The 21,089-nt window shown below is 35.7% G+C and overlaps 1 protein-coding gene across 7 annotated transcripts in view; it reads right to left on the reverse strand.

The window, feature by feature from the left end:
• The window catches only part of DENND4A (DENN domain containing 4A), a 116,686-nt gene that overhangs the window by 59,943 nt on the left and 35,654 nt on the right, over positions 1 to 21,089 (reverse strand). For 6 of the 7 annotated variants that reach the window (XM_079768678.1, XM_079768677.1, XM_079768676.1 and 3 more), the window contains exons 2-5: positions 20,569 to 20,646; positions 18,368 to 18,495; positions 13,132 to 13,464; positions 4,779 to 5,028 (exon numbers count right to left, since the gene is read on the reverse strand). In XM_079768678.1, the coding sequence (XP_079624804.1) occupies positions 4,779 to 5,028; positions 13,132 to 13,442 (561 nt within the window). In that variant the 5' untranslated portion in view covers positions 13,443 to 13,464; positions 18,368 to 18,495; positions 20,569 to 20,646. Of the gene's footprint in view, positions 1 to 4,778; positions 5,029 to 13,131; positions 13,465 to 14,988; positions 15,107 to 18,367; positions 18,496 to 20,568; positions 20,647 to 21,089 lie in introns of all 7 variants that reach the window. The other variant, XM_079768673.1, reaches the window with a different exon arrangement.

Raw genomic sequence — 21,089 nt, forward strand, 5'->3', positions numbered from 1 at the left:
TTCACCCAAAGATAAATATTTTTTATTGATTTTAGAGAAAGGAAGGGGAAGAGAAACACCAATTGGTTGCCTCCCATATGCGCCCTGACCAGGATTAAATCCAAAAGCAATCAAACCCACAACCTTTTGGTGTATGGGATGACACTCCAACTAAGCCACCTGGCTATGGCCCTCAGTCTCCTTTGTAGCATCCTCTCTCTTTTCCTGATCATTAAATGTGATCTCTTATGTTCTTTCCTTTATCTAAATGATCTCATACGTTGGTTTTAAATAACTGCTACTCCCAAAGGAGTCTCCATTTTCTAGTCCCACCTGTAACTGAGATGAGGAAGATTGGCTAAAGCAAATTTTGGGGTGAAGAAAAGGCGTTCAGTTTTAGACATATTAAGTTTGAAAAATCTATTAGACATCCAAATGAAGAATCACACGGAGCTAAGGTGAGAGGTAACTTGGGAAATATCACCATTTGACATTAGGTAGTGACAGATATATTCACATAGCACACTTCCTTACTTTCTTTAGGCCTTAACTCAAAGGCTACTTTATTATTTCATCACCTTATATGCAATAACAAGCCTCCATCTATCCTTCCCAGTCCTCCCTATCACCCCTTTCTTGCTTTTCCTCCCTGCATAGCACTTCACTACCATTTGGCATATTGCATATTTTCTTAGTTATTATCTGCCTCTCACCACTAAAATATAAGTTTTATGATGGCAAGGGTTTTGTCTTGTTCACTACTATATCTGTAGCACTTAAAACCATGCCTACTATGTAGAAATGCTCAATAAATATGTGTTAAATGAGTCAGGACATGTTTGTGCACACATGATAGAGTACCTCTATAAACCAGTACATGAGGACAGATTCATAGCACTGAAGACAAATATATGGAGAAAATAAACTTAAATGTATATTTAAATGTTTTATTTTTAGAGAGAGAAGAAGGGAGAGAGAAAAAACACACACACATCTATGTGAGAAACATCTACTGATTGCCTCCTGCACGCATCCCAACTAGGGACTGAACCCACAACCTGGGCATGTGCTCTGACCGGGAATCGAACCAGCAACCTTTTGGTGCACAGTATGATGCTCAACCAACTGAGCCGCACTGGCCAGGGCTAAGAAATATTTTTTAAATATTAAGAGACTACTATAACAAACACCCACTTACCACCAAGATTTAACAAATGTTAACCATTTATCATATTTGCTTCAGGTATATATATATAGACATATATATATATATTTAAATAATTGTTGAATAATTGTTTAAAGTATTATATATATCCCTTTACCCCCCCCCCATTGACCCCCTCTAGCCTGCCCCCGCCCCCCACCCCAGGTCGTTACTGCCCCATTGTTTGTATCCATGGGCCATGCATATATGCATACAAGATCCTTGGTTGATTACCTCCCACCCACTCACCCTTCCCCGCTTTCTCACTCTGTTCCAAGCTTCCATGTCTCTGGATCCACTCGGTTCATCAGTTTATTTTGTGACTTAGATTCCACATATGAGTGAGATCATGTGATACTTATCTTTCTCTGACTGACTTATTTCACTTAGCATGATACCCTCCAGGTCCCTCCATAGTATTCCATGGTATAAATGTACTACAGCTTTTTTATCCACTCATCTCCTGATGGGCACTTGGGCTGTTTCCAGCTATTGTAAATTGTGCTGCTATGAACATAGGGGTGCATATGCTTCAGATATTTTAATTTATAGAAAAACAAAAAATTACAGGTTTAGCTAAAGCCTCATCTTCCACTCCTTTGTGTACTCCAGAGTTAACTACTAACCTAAAGCCAGTGCATTTCATTTACATGCATTAAAAAAATTCTACTGTACAAATATACACATCTATGTGTATATATTATTGTTTTATGCATTTTAAATTTTACATAAGTGATGATATACTGAATATATACTTTTATGGCTTACTTTTTTACTCATCAACATGTTTTTGAGAATTAGTGGATTTGATCTAATTTGTTTATCTGAACTACTGGATAGTTTTTCATTAATAAATGAATCACTTTATTTTACCCATTTCTCTACTGATGGTCACTTAGGTTGTTTTCTTTTGGCTATTACAAACAATGCAATATATTGTCTCCTCATTAAGAAATTTTTCTTGCTTTCTTAAACATTTCCCTACTTTTTAAAATTTATTGATTTGAGAGAGAGGAAGAAGGGAGAGGGAGAGAGAGAGGGAAGAGGGAAGAGGGAAGAGGGAAAAAGAGGGAGAGGGAAAAAGAGGGAGAGGGAGGAAAAGAGGGAGAGGGAGAAACATCGTGCTTTGTTGCTCCACTTATTCATGCATCCATTGGTTGATCCTTGTATGTGCCCTGACCCGAGATGGAACCACAACCTTGGCATATCAGGACAATGCTCTAAACAACTGAGCTACCCAGCCAGGGCATAAAACATTTTTTCTGTGTCTCCAGGAGATAAACTATTAAATTGTGCTGAGGATATTAAATTATGCTCATTCTTGTGTTAGAATTTTGTTTTTATAAATGTTTTAGTATTTTTGTATCAAAAGAATGAATGTGTAAAAGTCAGGTGGATATTATGAATGTAAGTCAAACTGGACTTTTAGTTTACCAGGTGAGTAAAAACTTTATAAATAAAACGCTTTCTATTGAAAAGTCCCAACTCCAGTTCCCAATAAGCCGAATTTCATGAAGATTAAAGAACCTTCAGTGATAACCTTTGTAATGATAAAAAGGAAGCTATATGACCATTTGGATATGGTAGAAACCAAAACAAATATTCTAAAATGAAAAATAGAAGCTCAGAGGTACAGTAAAAATTATGGGGTACTGGAGGAAAATAACCATTATATCAAAACTAACAGAGGGTTTTCTAAATTTTTTCACATACAAGGTTCAGCAAAAAAAGAAAGTAGGGAATCCATTGTTCCAAAAATACTTTAAATGTTTAACCTATAAACTATCTGTATTGTGTTAATATGGCAAAAGCATAACTTACAATGCTTTTTATTTTCCCCAGGAATTAGGTACATGATTTAATTGCTTTTTAATAACTCCACTTTTCTAAATAAACTTGCTAAATCAAATATTGACATTTTTGAAAGATTGTAAAACAAGAGCCATTTGCATAGAGTATGAAAAAATACTCTCAATGAGTCAAAAATGAGTAGAGTCCCAAATTTGCCAAGAGTTAGCTGTGTGACTCAAAATTCCTGGACTACATATCCTAAACTACAAATTTTTGCATTTTTGCACCACATCACTATTCATAAGTTCTCTTGCAGCTCTAAAATATTATTATTCCATTCTAAATAAATCCAAGTCCACATCATTCAAGGCTTATAGTTCAAAATTTAAACATTAATAATTCTTTTTGTAAAATTATGTTTTTATTTATTTCAGAGAGGAAGGGAGAGGGAGAGAGAGATAGAAACATCAATGATTAGAGAGAATCATTGATCGGCTGCCTCCTGCATGCTCCCTACTGGGGATTGAGCCTGAAACCCCGGGCATGTGCCCTGACTGGGAATCGAACCTTGACCTCCTGGTTCATGGGTCAACACTCAACCACTGCGCCACATATTTATAATTCTTGAAAATTCTTTCTGTATATAAGCTTAATGGGAGGTGGGGAAGTAGAGGAGGGTTTTGGTTTTTTTTTTAGGCCAAAGCTGTAAGCCAGGTATAAAAATCATGTAGGAACTTGAAGAATTCAACACACATTTCCTCCTGTACATCAGATTGTGTGTGCGTGTGTGTGTGTGTTTCCTTCCTGGTTTAGAAACCTAGTAGACACATACATTTAGGAAGTCATCCACACATAGCCTGTATTTAGATCATCAAGGTTATAAGTTTAGATGGTAAAGATAAATGGTCTGCAGACTAACCCTTGGAGCATTCCATTGTGCAGAGGTTAGGGAGATGGGAAGGTATCAGCAAAGGCAGAAAAGGAATGATTGGTAAAGTAGGAGGAAAAAGCAAGAGAGTACATAGAAAAAGACTACATCTTCTCTTTCTGCCACTGTTTCAAGAAGAAGTGATCATCTATGCCAAAACCTACTGAAAATAAGATGAAAAACTGATCATTAGATTCAATAAGAGCAATGTTACCTGGGGTTGGGGAGTGAGTAGGGGCTGGGAGGAGAGGAGTAAAGAGGGGGGAGTGGGGGCTATCTGTAATACTATCAACAACAAAAAATATTAAAACAAACAAACAACAACAACAAAAACCAAGAGCAATATTGGTGGGATGGTGGAGACAAAACCCTAACTGAAGAGTTAAGGTAAGGAAGGGGACAAAATATAGTTAAATCTTTGAGACATTTTGTTATAAAGAAGAACAATGAAATGGGGCAATAGATGGTGGGGGGGGGATAAAGGGGTCAAGTTTTATAAAGATGGGAGAAACATAGTTTGCATGCAAAAGATAAAAAATTGATGATTCACAAAGAAAATAAGGAGAATTGCTGAAGTCATGTCCTCAAATAGGTAAGGATATGGGATCTAGTACACAAATGGGGGGAGGAGTTAACCTTGGCTAGTGCATTACTTTTGCAATAGGGGGAAAATTTTTTTTTTTCAATTAAAAAAGGTTTTTTGCATAGCTCCCTTTGAAAGTACAACTAAAGTACTTTCCTAAAAATAAAATATTCAATATCTTTAAAAACATGTTTTTAGTTCAGTAATTGTGCTATGCTGTTTTCTAAACAAAGATATTACATTTTGGTCTTTTCATCAGTGGCTAATTTTATCAGTGCAAAAGAATCACTTACCATACTGTTATTGAGATTCTTGTCGACTTTGCAGAATGTGTGTGGTGGACTTTCTCCTTTACTGGGTATAATAATACATATGTCTGTGACAGCCAATGTATTCTGAGTCATATTTTCAGAGGCTCTTCGGTAAGTGATATAAATTTTTTGTGATGAGGTACTGCCGCTAATAGTTGCAGGGCGTCCATAGGGAGTACTCTGAATAATTTCACACCCCTGTTTCAATCTTTCTTTCCAGTCATATAAAACCCTAAAAATAAAATAAAAAATAAATAAATATACAAACACAAAGCACCCTCAAATGAAAGTTAATATTATCAGATATCATGAACTGGTCCTTAAATGTAGCCAAGATGTCAATCTTATTGCAAATTTGAATTGCATAGTCCCATATAAAATGAAAGGATAACTTTTCCCTACCAAAATTTAAATAATGTAAGAAAAATTCAGATTAACTTTTGTTGACATAAACCACAGGACAGCAATGATTAAGTGCAAAGGTACCTGATTAGTGTTCCATTTAATGGATTTATTTATTTATTTTTGTCTCTAAACCCAAGCATCTTCTTGAGAAAAAGCAACTTTGTATTGTTGCCAAAATTAAAATTTTACAAAAAGCTCTTTAACCAGAAGGTAAAGGACCTGCCTGCACACTTTTATTTCCAATACTTCCCTCAGATTTAAGAGATATTTTTAGTCTTTCAAAAGAGAAAATAACCTCAAAAGTATAGGGGAAAGACATGGGTTTTTTCTCCCTTCTTTATTGTGGTAAAAATCATAGGCTTTTCATAATGGGCAGGCTAGACATCCATTCCTTAAGTCTTCAAAATACTATACTTAAAGTACTTGGGGAAACAAAGAAAATGTCATGATTAAATAATATAGTTTAATTCTTTCACAAAATTCACTGATTAGACTTTAAAGCTAAGTCCTTGGCATCAGTAAAAAAAAAAAAAAAGTAAGGTCTACTATATTGTGTTTTTGCTATAATAAAAATGGTTGCAACTGGCAATGTCCTTAATAGCAATCAGTGTCCTCTTTTATAAAATCCATTCTACAAAGAAAAGTTAGTACCAGAAATTGGTCAAATTATTGCTTTCTGAGATGAAGGAAGAGGGAAAGATAGAAACATCAATGATGAGAGAGAATCATTGATTGGCTGCCTCCTGCACACTCCCTACTGGGGGGCAAGCCTGTAACAGGGGCAGGTACCCTGATAGGGAATTGAACCGTGACCTCCTACTTCATAGGTCAATGCTCAACCACTGAGCCACACCTGCCAGGCTAATATAATTTTTAATTTCCCTTTATGTCCTGGCTATCAGCAAAAAGATTTTTTTCAACATTTTATTTGGAAAATTTAGAGCTAACTTGGATGCTTAATCATAGTGACTATGTTTATCCTATTGTTGGCTTAATTGCTTATTCCTCCTTCTCTTTTTGATCTTGTTTTTCTGTGTGTGTTTTTTTCAATTTTAAAAAAAGGCATTGTAAGAGAGGAATTACACACATCTGAATTCAAATTCCTACTACTTGTTACTAGTTATACTATCACAGAACAATATAAACAAACAAAATAGAAACAGACCCACAGATACAGAGAACAGACTGATGGTTGCCAGAGGGGAGGAGGGTTGAGGGACTGGGTGAAAAAGGTCAAGGGACTGAGAAGTACAGATTGGCAGTTACAAAATATTCATGGGGATGTTAAAGCACAGCATAGAAAATATAGGAATGATATTGTAATAACTATGTATGGTGTCAGATGGGTACTGGAAGTATCAGGGGGAACACTTTGTAAAGTATATGATTGTCTCACCACTATTCTGTACACCTGAAACTAATACAAAATAATAGTGGATGTAATCAGCAGATGAGTGGATTAAAAAACTGTGATACATTTATACAATGGAATACTACGCCGCTATAAAAAAGAAGGAACTTTTACCATTTGCAACAGCTTGATGGAACTGGAGAGCATTATTCTAAGTGAAATAAGCCAGTTGGAGAAAGATAAATATCACATGATCTCACTCATATGTGGGATATAATAATCAACATAATTTGATGAACAAGAATAGATCCAGAGACAAATGGCAGGGGAGGGGAGGGGGTTAGAGAGCAACCAAAGGACTTGTATACATGCATATTAGTATAACCAATGGACACAGACACTGGGGTGGTGGGGGCTTGCCCGAGATGGGAATGGCTGGGGGAGGGGGGGTCAACCAGGGAAAAAGGAGACATATGTAAAATTTTAGACAATAAATAAAATAAAATAATAGTGGATGTAAACTGTAATTGAAAAAATAAAAAATAAACTAAGATTTAAAAGACAAGAATGATGTCATATTCTTCACAATGATAAACATATAGGGTAGCTATAAGAGTAGTTGATTTGTTCATTTCAGTTCAAGTCCTTTCCTATTCCAGAATCCTTCCTATGCTTGGAAAATTCTTCATCTCTGCTCTAGGGAACTTCAACACCCAAATGAGAATCTGCAACAGTGCCTTCATTTTATCCACAAGCTAAAATTCTAATGATAGTCAGTGGTCATAGGAGCAACTTACCTAATCAAGATTTAACAGCTGGTTTACTTTTTTTTTTTTTTTTTAACTAGTGACCCGGTACACGAAATTCATGCATGGCGGGGCCCAGCCTGCACCCTCTCCAATCTGGGACACCTTGGGGGATGTCCCACAGTCGGACATCCCTCTCACAATCCAGGACTGCTGGCTCCTAACCGCTCACCTGCCTGCCTGCCTGATCGCCCCAAATCACTCTGCCTGCCAGCCTTCTCGCCCCCAACTGCCCCTCTTGCCAGCCTGATGGCCCCCAACTGGCCCCCCGCCGACCTGCTTGCCCCCAACTGCCCCCCCCGCCAACCTGATCGCCCCCAACTGCCCCGCCCACCAGCCTGCTCACCCCCAACTTCCCCCCACTGCCAGCCTGATCACCCCCAACTGCCCCCCCACTGCCGGCCTGCTCGCCCCCAACTGCTCTCCCCTCCTGGCCTGGCCTGATCGCCCCTAACTGCTTCAGCCCCACAACCATGGCTTTGTCCGAAAGGACATCTGGAAGGTCTCCCGGTCTAATTAGCATATTACCCTTTTATTAGTATAGATTCTTTATTGTTTAAAGTATTACATATAGTATTACATATGTCTCCTTTTTCCCCCATTGACCTCTCCCCGGCCACCCCCACCCCCTAGCACATGCCCTCACCCCCCTAGTGTCTGAGTCCATTGGTTATGCTTATATGCATGCATACAAGTCCTTTGGTTGATCTCTTACCGCCCCCCCCCCCCCCCCCCCCCCGGCCTTCCCTCTGAAGTTTGATGGTCTGTTCAATGCTTCTCTGTCTCTGGATCTATTTTTGTTCATCAGTTTATGTTGTTCATTATATTCCACAAATGAGTGAGATCATGTGATATTTATCTTTCTCTGACTGCTTATTTCACTTAGCATAATGCTCTCCATGTGCATCCATGCTGTTGCGAATGGTAAGAGTTCTTTCTTTTTGATAGCAGCATAGTATTTCATTGTGTAGATGTATCACAGTTTTTTAATCCACTCATCTGCTGATGGGCACTTAGGCTGTTTCCAAGTCTTAGCTATTATAAATTGTACTGCTATGAACATAGGGGTGTATATGTCCTTTCTGACTGGTGGTTCTGATTTCTTGGGATATATTCCTAGAAGTGGGATTACTGGGTCAAACGGGAGTTCCATTTTTAACTTTTTGAGGAAACTCCATACTGTTTTCCACAGTGGATGCACCAGTCTGCATTCCCACCAGCAGTGAAGAAGAGTTCCTTTTTCTCCGCATCCTCTCCAGCACTTGTCATTTGTTGATTTGTTGATGATAGCCATTCTGACAGGTGTGAAATGGTACCTCATTGTCATTTTGATTTGCATCTCTCAGATGATTAGTGACTTTGAGCATGTTTTCATGTCTCTTGGCTTTCTGCACGTCCACTTTCGAAAAGTGTCTAAATCCTTTACCCATTTTTTGATTGGCTTGTTTATCTTCCTTTTGTTCAGATGTATGAGTTCCCTATAAATTTTAGAGATTAGGCCCTTATCATATATAACATTTGCAAATATGTTCTCTCATGCAGTGGGCTTTCTTGTTTTGTTGATGGTTACTTTTGCTGTGCAGAAGCTTTTTAATTTTGATGTAGTCCCATTTGTTTATTTTCTCCTTAGTTTCCATTGCCCTAGGATCTGTATCAGTAAAGATGTTGCTATGACATATGTCTGATATTTTCCTGCCTATGCCATTTACTAAATATGTAAATGTCATATGAAGCAATATAGTAGCTCTTTTGCAACCAATTTAAAATTATTGCAATTAATTCATGAATTAACAGAATAAAGGCTGATTTTTATTTATTTATTTTTAAAATATATTTTATTGATTTTTTACAGAGAGGAAGGAAGAGGGATAGAGAGTTAGAAACATTGATGAGAGAGAAACATCGATCAGCTGCCTCCTGCACACCCCCCACTGAGGATGTGCCCGCAACCAAGGTACATGCCCTTGACTGGAATCGAACCTGGGACCCTTGAGTCCGCAGGCCGACGGTCTATCCACTGAGCCAAACCAGTTAGGGCAAGACTGATTTTTAATGTAACTTTTTGATATCAACCATTAATGACAGAATTTTAAAAGTAGAAGAAAATTCAGGAGCTCATCTTATCTTATAAGTAGTAAACATGACTACATATCCTCTTTCAAACTTAATATATTAGGAGATGGAACTTTTATAGCCCTTTCTGGCAACATCAGTGGAGATGGTGATATCTTCCTTATTTTTAACCAAAAATACTGTAAGTTATGAACCTATCCCTTTTTGTAACACAGCAATTAAAACAAGAAGGCTAATCTTCATTCCTTATTGAACCGTGTCCAGCACGGCCAGGCATGAACCTGAGGAGGGGTAGTGAAGGATTAAAGAAGACCGACAAGAGAATTCAGTTGGGGCCAGGTACGATCACTGTGCCTGGATGAGGAAACAGTGACACAGCCTGTAAGCCGAAGCTTTATTTTATAGTCAGATCACACAAAGCAAAGCAAGGGGAGTGGTCAACATGTTTACAATGTTCTTGCGAGTTTCAAATCTATTTCCTTACTCAAGCCTTCTTTTGGCAGCACTTGCTGCACCTCCCATAGCCCATTAGCTACATAGGAACAAGGGAGGACTATAAGGTCAAGCTTAATTGTGCTAGGAAGGCTTTACCCTCCAAGCTGGGACTTGTATGTGGCTCTGCCATAGGTCAGTCCGAGGCTTGACCCTATAGCTGCTCCCTACACCTTATAAACTCTTCACCCATTTTGAAGACATTCATAGAGCTACTACTGGCCTTTCTTTGGTCTTTTTCTTTCAGTTTTCCTGTGGGAATCTTATTTTTCTACCTTTTAAATTTTGCTCCACTTTTCCTACAAAAAATTATATGTCTTTACATTTATATCATCCTCTTTTACATATATGTAAAATATGCATATACTCCTCTTTTAAAAGAACCCCAATCTTTGCAGAAATTGACAAGCTGATCCTAAAACTCATATTAAAATTTAAAAGGCCCAGAATAGCCAAAACAATCTTGAGAAAGAGGAACCAAGTTGGACTACTTACACTCCAATGTAAATATTAACTACATAGCTACAGTAATCTAAACTGTCTAGTACTGGCCTAAGGACAGACATGTAGACAAATGGAATAGAATTGAGAGTCCGGAAATAAACCCATACATGTATGGCCAATTAATTTTTGAAAATGGGAGAATATTCTCTTTAGCAGATGGTCCTGGACAGATGGATATCCATATGCAAAAGGGTAAGATTGAACCTCTTGCTTAACCATAGACTAGTAAAAGCTTCTTAGATATAACACCAAAACATAAGCTACAAAAGAAAAAATAGTTAAATCAAACCTTATCAAAATTAAAAACTTTTCAACTTCAAAGGATACCATAAAGAAAGTGAAAAAACAACCCACAGAATGGGAGAAAATATTTGTAAATCATGTATCTGATAAGGAATGTGCATCTAGAATATGTAACGAACTCTCAAAGCTCAACAATAAAAAGACAACCCAATTAAAAACATGGAAAGGATTCTGAATAGACATTTCTCCAAAGATTTGCACATGGCAAATAAACACATGAAAGATGCTCACCATCATCAGCCACCAGGTGAATGCAGATCAAGACCACAATGAGACGCCCCTTCATACTCATTAAGACAGTTATAATTAAAATGACAAACAAAATGTTGGTTAAGATGTGGAGAAATTGGAAGTTTCATATAGTGCCAGTGGGAATACAAAGTGGTACAACTACTTTGGAAAACAGTCTGGCAGTTTCTCAAAAGGTTAAACACAGTTACCATATGACCCAGAAATTCCACTTCTAAGTAAATATACAAGAGAAATGGAGACATATGTCCATATAAAAACTTGTACATGAATATTTCCAGCAGCATTATTCATAATAACCAGAACATATAAACAACCCACAATCAACTGAAAAAAGAATAAATTGTGGTGTATCTACAAGAGGAATATTATTCAGCTGTATAAAGGAATAAAAGTATTGACACATGCTACAACATGGATAAACCTTGAAAACGGTGAAAGAAGTCAGACACAGTCAGACACACACACACACACACACACACACACACACACACACACACACACTGATTCCATTTATATAAAATGTCCAGAATAGGCACATCTATAGAAACAGAAAATAGACTAGTGATTGCCTGGAGCTGAAGGGGTTCGGGAGAATTGAACAGTGACTAAAGTGAGTACAGGGTGTCTTTTTGGCATGATAAAAATGTTCTAAAATTTATTGTGGTGATGGTTGCACTCCACAAACTCCATAAATATCCTAAAAACTACTGAATTGTACACCTCAAATGGGTGAATTGTATGATATGTGAATTCTCAATAAATCTGTTATATTAAAAAGGAGCCGCAAGTTCAATATAGTATCCTAAGGAAAGCACTAATTTACCTCAAGATCCTTGTTTTCTGCATACAGACTTATCCTATATAATAAAAGCCTAATATGCAAATCAACCGAACGGTGGAATGACTGGTGGAACAACCAGTTGCTATGATGCACACTGACCACCAGGGGGCAGACGCTCAACACAGGAGCTGCCCCCAGCCCGCAGGCCCCAGGCCAGTCAAGGCGTGTGCCAGTGGGGCCCGCACCCCCCCCCTCCCCCCCCGATTGCATCGCAGGTCACCTCCCACAGGGAGAGGTGACTGGCAGCAGTGGGGCCAGCGAGCAGGTGGCGCCAGGCTAGCCAAGGCGGATGCCAGTGGGGGCCCCCTGACTGCCCCGCCGGTAGCCCCACAGATCTGCCGGCCAGGCCTAGGGACCCTACCCGTGCACGAATTTTGTGCACTGGGCCTCTAGTCCATTTATAATGATCATTATAGTACATGCTTAAAAACCACCCTTTTCTTGTACTTTAAAAATAATTTAATATTTTATGATCAGGATAATACATTAATTTTCTGTACTTTTCTATAAATGTTTTTCAAATTTCTCTACCTTTTTAAAAAATACCTTTTTATTGATTTTATAGAGAGAGGAAGGGAGGGAGGGAGGGAGGGAGGAAGAGAGAGAGAGAGAGAGAGAGAGAGAGAGAGAGAGAGAGAGAGAGAGAGAAAGAAAGAAAGAAAGAAAGAAAGAAAGAAAGAAAGAAAGAAAGAAAGAAAGAAAGAAAGAAAGAAAGAAAGAAGGAAGGAAGGATTGGCTGCCTCCTGCACACCTCCTACTGGAGATAGAGTCTGAAACCTGGGCATGTGCCTTGACTGGGAATCAAACTGGTAATCTCTGGGTGCATGGGATAATGCTCAACCAACTGAACCACACTGGCCAGACATCTCCCCTACCTTTAATGGAAAGAAATTCAGAGAAGATGAAAGTTCTGGGAACCTGTAGGACAAAGGTACACTGAAAAGGTATAATGAACAAAGTGATAGAATACAGGATTCTGGATTACACATGTATTTCTTTTTCTAAAGCTGCCATATATTTATTAATTAAAAATATTAAATAGTTAACTTCAGAATCTATAACAATAATAATAATGGCAATAATTGTTTTTTAATCCTCCCCTGAGAATATGTTTTATTGATTTTTTTTCGAGAGAGGAAGAGAACGAGAGAGAAACATCAATGTGAGAGAGAAACATTGATTTGTTGCCTCCTGTTCATGCCCTGACCGAGAATCAAACCTGAAACCTTTTTTGGTGCATGGGACAGCACTCTAACCAACTGCGCCACCCAGCCAGAGAAGCAAAAATTATTTTTTAAAAAGACTTACCCAAGATCTGTAAGTGGAGGCTTATCTCTTCCTCTTCTATAGCAAAGATAAATCTGTGGCCCCACAAGACTTCCATTATTGAGGTCAGCTGACAATCCAGATGGGGTAACATCAATACACATATAATCCTGTGGCACTTCCTCCCCAAGAGATTTAATAATAACTGAAACATCTGTGATAGGCTCTTTTGGTTTAGCTACTTTATGGCAGGCATCATTAAAGTGAATTTCTTCTTCAAAAGGCTTTGAAACATCAGTTAATCCTGCTACAACAAAGTAGTCAGCAACACGAGGTCCTTTATCTTCAATCATCTTCCATTACAGAAGGTTACATCTAAAAGAAAAGTTACATTACAGAAGGTTACATCTAAAAGAAAAAGACTAGTATTTTCCTATAATAAGCCAAATAAATATAAGTGGTTTTTGTGCAAATAAAAGTAAACTACAAAAAGAACACTACCTCCTTGATAAACACACTAGTATACATTTCACTTTCATATATAAAAAGTACGCCTTTTTAAAAAAATGAGAATATAGTTGGCATTATTTGTGATTATAAAAATAACGTAAGAATTTCCATTTTTGGCAATATGGATGCCTTGATTACCTAAGTAGACAGAAAACAAAACCCCCATACCCTTTAAAATATATATATATATTAGAGAGGAAGGGAGAGTGAGAGAGAGAGAGAGAGAAACATCAATGATGACAGAGAATCATTGATTGGCTGCCTCCTGCACGCTCCCTACTGGGGATTGAGCTTGCAAATCAGACATGTGCCCTTGATCGGAATCTAACCCAGGACCTTTCAGTCCGCATGACGACCCTCTATCCACTGAGCCAAGTAGGCCAGGGCCCCCATATCCTTTTAAATGCATAGATTAACATTAAAAAATGTAAGAAAACCTCCAAGGCCCCCAAAACAGTGAGGAAACCAAAGACCAGAATGCAGTATATAAACTGATACTGGTGGAGGAAGTTTGCTGACCTCCTCAGTTATCAAGAGGTTGGTGTTTTAAAAGGTATCACAGAGACAGGAGACAAGACTCTGAGATCACATAACACAGGGAATTGGAACTGAGACATCTGTAAAAAGTCAAGAGTCAAAAGTCAAAAGTCAAAGAACTATATCTTCAGTTAAAGAGTGAATTTTGAAAATCTATCAACTGGTACAGGGAAATAATTAAGTTTGCCTCAATCTGGGCCCTGCTTTGGAGGGTAAAAAGTCTCTGTGCATGTATAACAATAGGCCTACTCACACTTGGATTTGAGGTTTGCTCTTAAGCTATGGTGCCAGGAAGCTCCAAACTGAGATATTAATGATAACTGTGTTCTCAGGCTAGTGATACCCCTGGGGAAGTAAACGCAAAACCGTTCTAGAGGGTACACCCTCAACCCAGATTTTCCACAGGTAAAGCCCAACTGAACCTGACCTCCTATTCTACTAGTAAAACCACAAAAACACGCAGAGAAAAAATCCACTCTGAATGAGTCTCAGCAGGTACAACAAACAGAACTTCAAACAATAAAAATAAGGCAGAGATTATAACAGAAATGCATGCTTATAACAAATTCAAAGAAAAAATACACAAAGTAAAATCCATCATGTAATGTAAACACTAACAGTAAAATTTCCTTCCATTGTCTAGTATCATTTAAATCTAATTTGTTTCTTTAACTAGGAGATTTCACCCCACAGTACTGTCATTACTTATATAACAGTTATAGAAAAATAATTTAAAACAAAAATGTCCCAACACATGTCTCATGTCAGACTTAGTTGCAAAAAATGCAAAGAAAGGATTCTGTGGACAAATAAATTAGGTACATATACTCCATGCCTCTTTTGTATACTTACAATACATAAAGATATTAAAGTCTCGGCAGTCATCTGATAAAGGTACTCGATTAACTTTGTTTAACCCAGGATGCCCCAAGTCTATTTGAACAATGAGCCCTATTTTTCCACTTAAAAACTAGAAAGAAAAAAAAAAATCCTCAGAACATGCTTTAGAAAATGCTACTTTAAAGTAAGGAACAAACTTCTTGTATAGACTATATAAAACATCTGAGGACAAAGTGTACCTGTTTATTATATAAGTATCACCATATTTATCATAATCCCAAAACTCATTTAGTTTTCTATATTCCTAATGTTATGAGTTTTCAAAATTTATGCCACATTTCTTGGAATCTGTACTCAATGCTGAAATATACTCTATAAATATGCCCCTATTTGTTTAGGAAACAAGCCTAAAAGAGGATGAAATATCCCTTCTTATTTTATTTAGATACATATGGCTCCTATATAGCAATTCCCTTACACATAAGATTTTTGCATAAGATAATGGGCTTAAACTTTTCAGGAATGTCTCCAAGCTGACAGTAATGAGAAAGTAAAAACCTGTTCTTCAGAGAAGATTCTGTTAAACTTTGAATAGTCACTATCAACTGACTGCATATAACAGGTGCTCCACAAAAAAACAACTAGTGTTACCCAGTTAACCATCTATTCATTCTCAAAAAGTAGAATAAAAGCACTTTGCACTTAATTTTTTCTTCATTTCATTAAATAGTCTTCGAAATAATTTTTAATGGCTACATAGTATTTTATTTTGTGAACATAACATCTATTTCCTTATTGTTGATCATTTTTACTTCTACTTATTTTGCTAATATTTTTTAAAAGCTATGATAAATAACCTTGAACATAAACCTCTGGCTACAACTCTTATGTCTTCTGGATAAATTTGTGGTAAAACCTCTAGATAATGGTCTAATTCAGGTGAGGGGATGTCCATTAGAGCAAAAAGACTGTTATATAATAAAATAGGTTTTCCAAATGTGTATGTTAAAAATTTGACAAATTAGCCCAGCAAGAGTGACTCAGTGGCTGAGCATCCATCTATGAACCAGGAGGTCACGGTTCGATTTCCAGTCAGGGCACATGCCTGGGTTGTGGCCTCTATCCCCAGTGTGGGGTGTGCAGGAGGCAGCCGGTCAATGATTCTCTCTCATCATTGATATTTCTGTCTCTCTTCCCCTCTCCCTTCCTTTCTGAAATCAATAAAAAAAATATGTTTTAAAATTGACAAAATAGTTTACCTGTTTTTATTTATGTAGACCCATTTGTATAATTAAAATTAAGTATGTATGAAAAGTCTAATTTCACAGAAAAGTTTTCTATATGCATTATAGTAACTTTAAATTTATAACAAGTAGGTCTAGTAAATGCATGCATTTGCCAGTCATCAAGAGTAAACAAATGCACGCAGCTGGGGCATGGCTTAGTGTAGTGGGAACCACACAACAGAAACAATTAACCTCACGTGATGCGGTGTGATCACGTGCTAATCATTCGTTGAATATTATTTATGAGCGGTGATTCTTGTATTTAAATATGTAGACTATAGTTGTAGATATGTAATATTTATTTATGTCAGAAAAATTACTACAGGGTTTTTTCCCAATATATGACCTATTCTCTAAAATGTGTTAAAAGTAACAGTGAATTAATAACAAAAAAATAAGATGTTAATTTAATTATAAGTAAATCTTGGTTAAAAGCATTTAAAATTAACAGGGTGTTAATTTTCACATATGACATAAGGACCTGAAATTTGGTCCATTAAATCCAAGTCCGTTAAAGCAAAGTCTACAAAATCATAGGTTTACTGTATTGAAGTTGAATGGCTAGGTCAAAAGTTACATAACCAGTCTCTCTATAAGTGCTTATGTGGTTTTATGTGTCCATGAATTTTAAATGATAAGCTTTTGATAGACACTATTCTTAAAAATTACTTTGGTGGAGCACTTTCCTCTCTTCATAATGAAGAGATTCAAATACTTTCTTTTTTTCCAACTTCATGTTGTTTAAACTAAAGCATATAGTCACTATTGCGTATATTAGTTTTATGTCTTGCTATTTCCATTCTCTTTCCTTTCCGAAAGAAAGGAAAGAGAATGGAAATAGTACTATCATGGAAACATATTTACATATATATTTAATAAGGTCTTTTGAAAGCTACTATTTCAGCCACTAAAATAAATAGCTATTATACTAATAAGCAGATATTTGGGAGACATTTGTATGAAAAATTTGTTTTTGTTAGATCTTCCTGCTCACAAATTTTAGTAACTTGTTTTCATTCATAATTGAATACAGGAAATAACTACTAAAAAGGAACAAGTTATTGTTCTTCATTATAAGAATAATTAATTTTAAAGTGGTGATAAAATTCTCACACATTTATTAACAAAAAAGTAAATTTTATATCACTCCAGTTCTCTTGTCTTGTTGTTGTTATTGTTATTCATTTGGGGGTGGAGAATGGTTAGAAAGGCCTGCAAAATATTTTAAGGCACAATTGACAAAGTATGTAATGTCAAAAACATAACTGGAGAATTTCCAGGTGACTTCTTAAAAGACCTGAATGCTTTTTAATTCATTCAGGAAGTCTACAATACTGAAAATGCAACTCTACTTTTTATTTTAAATCAACTGTTTTTAGAGTAAATTTGAGATTTAGAAGCTAGGTGGAAGACATTGTTAAAAATTACAAGTTAAAGAAAATACTAAAAATATTTAATACAGAAATGAATAATTATTTCCTAGTAATTTTATTAAAGCATGTGAAATTTATGATCTTTATGGAAAATACTAAATAGATATGACTAAATGCTGGCAAAATGACAAAATGGTGGCAAAAGTGACCAGAAATGACTTGGAAAGAGCATTTGAGGAAAGCATTCCTAGTCACACACACAACGTGGTTGGACTTTTAGTTCAATACATCAGAGCAAAAACTGTTAAACAATTAGAAGATAATTTTGTTTCTTTCATTCTTTTTTTTTTAAGGTAAATTTCTTTAAGTTCATTTTGGAAACTGGGAGCCACACAAAACAAACATTTAATCCAACAGTTCACTAAGTATTCACAATAATATAAAACCCTGAAACAACTTTACTAAAGCTGAAGTAATAATACGTAATATCACATTATTAACCAATTACTGTTTTTAATTCTTCTTTGTTCAACATGATACAGATAACTTAAAGAACTAGCTTATAAAAATTTTTATAGGCATCTTCTTAAAATTTCAGACATCTGCTTAGCTAGTATTTCACTTAAAATTAAATATATTTTCTTTGATAATAGCAAACAAGAAGGATGTCCTCTCTATTCCTTAAAGGTTCATCAGAATAAAATTAAGAAATCATTATAAGAAAGCTCTTACCTATTCAGCAACTATTGGAGACTTGTTTTCCTCCTTTCAATTTCTGCTCAATCAATTCAAATCCTTTTTTATTTTATATATAGTTCCATTAGGTCAGAATAGTTAAGCATTTGCTACTTAGACTAATCCTAAGGATAAAAAAAGGCAAGAGTGGAAATCAAAGGTAACCTTTTAAAGATTTTTGAAAAACAAAAAAATCTGTACATAAAAGTTTTACCAAATTATAAACTCTTACTGAAATGGCAAAGTGAGCAAATATACCTGATATAGAGTCACAAATTCAAGATACATATAAAATGGTCTATAAATCAATGGACCCATTCAATTACTTCTTACTCCAGTTCACTTATATAAGCTAGAATAAATTTTTTTAAACATAATTCCACAGGTAATAACCTAATTCAGCTCATCTTTCCTTACATTATCAAAATTAAACTAGACACCACCAATCTCATCTTTTTTAAACTTCATCTCTCATTTTTCTTCCAACCAAGGCAATCTATCTACTGTCCTTCAAAAGTAGTTTTGCTCTCTTCCTCTTTAACAATCCACTACAGTATTTCCTCTTTCCAGTCAATATATGTTCATGATATTTTTCAAAGATTTTAAATTTATGTGGATTTTCATTTAAACTTTATGAATTATACAAAAGAGCAGAAAAATTAAATAATCCCATACACAATAATAAATATGGCTTATAGATGACAATGTTTCCTAGTTTCTTTTGAGAACAGAAAATATCCCTCTTATCATGCACAGTTATAATATAGAATACAAATACTTATATATTTTATTCATTTAATAAGCATCTTCTAAACTGCTATAATATTTATAATTATACTAAATGACTACATAATATTCCATCAAATAGAAATAGTATACAATGTAACCAACACCCTATTTTTCCATTCCCAGCTAGTCCCAAAGTATGGTAGATAGGTACTTAAAAATATTTATTAAATGAATGAACAGTTCACTTTGTAATCCTTCTAAAGCATATTATACTTAAACATAATGTCTTTTTCTATAATTCAGAATCAATATTCTGAATTTCAATTGCCTTAAATATTATAGTTGTTAAATGTAGGATATAGATAAACTAGATGATCTGAGTCAAGTAACCAAAAACCAAAACCATCAGGACCTTAGGCAAAATTAGAAATTTATTCAAGAATTAATTGATTCATTCATTCAATAATTTTTTCATAAATACTTACTAAGATCTAACACTATTCGAGGAGCCAGTGATGATACTGATTAAAGCAATAGCCTCTGCCTTCAAGGCATTTTTTATTTAGTTCTACGTTTCCACATCTCTTTCTATACTTGTATTTACCTCCAGCTATCTTTTTTCCTATCCCCCTTCCAGATTCCAAGTGTGTGCCTCCACTATGCCCAAAGTTTCTCTACCATTTTCTCCCCAAAGTCCCTTATGCACAAACATGATGATCCTTATTTTATTGTCCCTTTTCCTTGAAAACTGACATTCCTTCAGCATCAGCATTCTCTGGAAATTTTGAAAGAAAAGAAACCTTATTTGTATATCATATTTAACTTTCTTTTGAAAAGGTTAAACCCACACAAGGCAAACTTGACTTTTTAAAAGTAAGTTTTATTAATCCAAATTGTTGGACTATATGGAGCAAACTTCTTGAGCAAGGGAGGCTTACTTGTCTCCTAGATCTACTTTGGAAGCACCTCCCCTTTCAATACCAGTTCCCAAGCAAAAACCAACAACAAAAATCAAAACATAACTGTAATTTGACAGCACCCTTATGAAAGATTAGCAACCCCTGATTTATTGAAAAAAATAGTTAAGATAGGAATAATAGACATTTAGAGGGAAAGGAAATGTATTATTAGTCATAGTCTAAGCCTTCATTTCATAGCCAAAGAAACTGAAGCACAAAAGGTGTTAACTTAAGGATACCTATCTAGTAAGTGGCAACCTGGACAAGAACTCAAGTCCCCTAATCAAGTGTTCTTTACATTTGAGGTTGCTATCTCTAATAAATAGTAATTAATACTGATCAAGGGCACATCTTTCAATAAGTTCTCTTGTGTCACTTGTTACTCATAATCATTATGTGGTGAATATGTGCCAAAATTTGGTTAAGAAATATGGTAAATTAAACTTTAAGTGTTTAATACAGAAGACAGCTAATAGAAATAAATCAAAATAAAAAACAAAAACTACTTACTCATTATGAAGGTCTTTCTCTGAAAATGATGCCAGATCTCAATTTGTGAATTTTGCAAGCCTCAGAGTTTGAGAAATACTGTATTGAAAGGAACAAGAATTGAGCTTAAATTAATTCCAATCAAATATTACCCCTACAGTGTCTTAAAGTTCTGTTAACAATAATAATTATCAAACAAAATTCTTGCATATATTGTTTTCATATGGTTAAGAGCCAATAAGTAATTTTCAAACACTAGCTCTTTCAGAAAACACATTTCAGTCAAGAATAGACATACACACAGAGCAGATAATGGAGACAAAAACAGAAAATAAAAGAAATATGACTTTATGAGTAAATATACAGAAGCAATGTGAGTGAGAAAGAAAAACATACCACTTCTGGGGCATTAGATATAGTATCTCATTCCTACAGGAAAAATATACACATTTAAGAAAATTAAATATAAACTCAAATAACTTCCATATACAAAAGAAGTCAACACCCTAAGTATTTTCCCTTTATTACAAATTCTTTAAATA

The sequence above is a fragment of the Cnephaeus nilssonii genome, assembly GCF_951640355.1.
Source record: "Cnephaeus nilssonii genome assembly, chromosome: 4".
Classification (NCBI taxonomy): Eukaryota; Metazoa; Chordata; class Mammalia; order Chiroptera; family Vespertilionidae; genus Cnephaeus; species Cnephaeus nilssonii.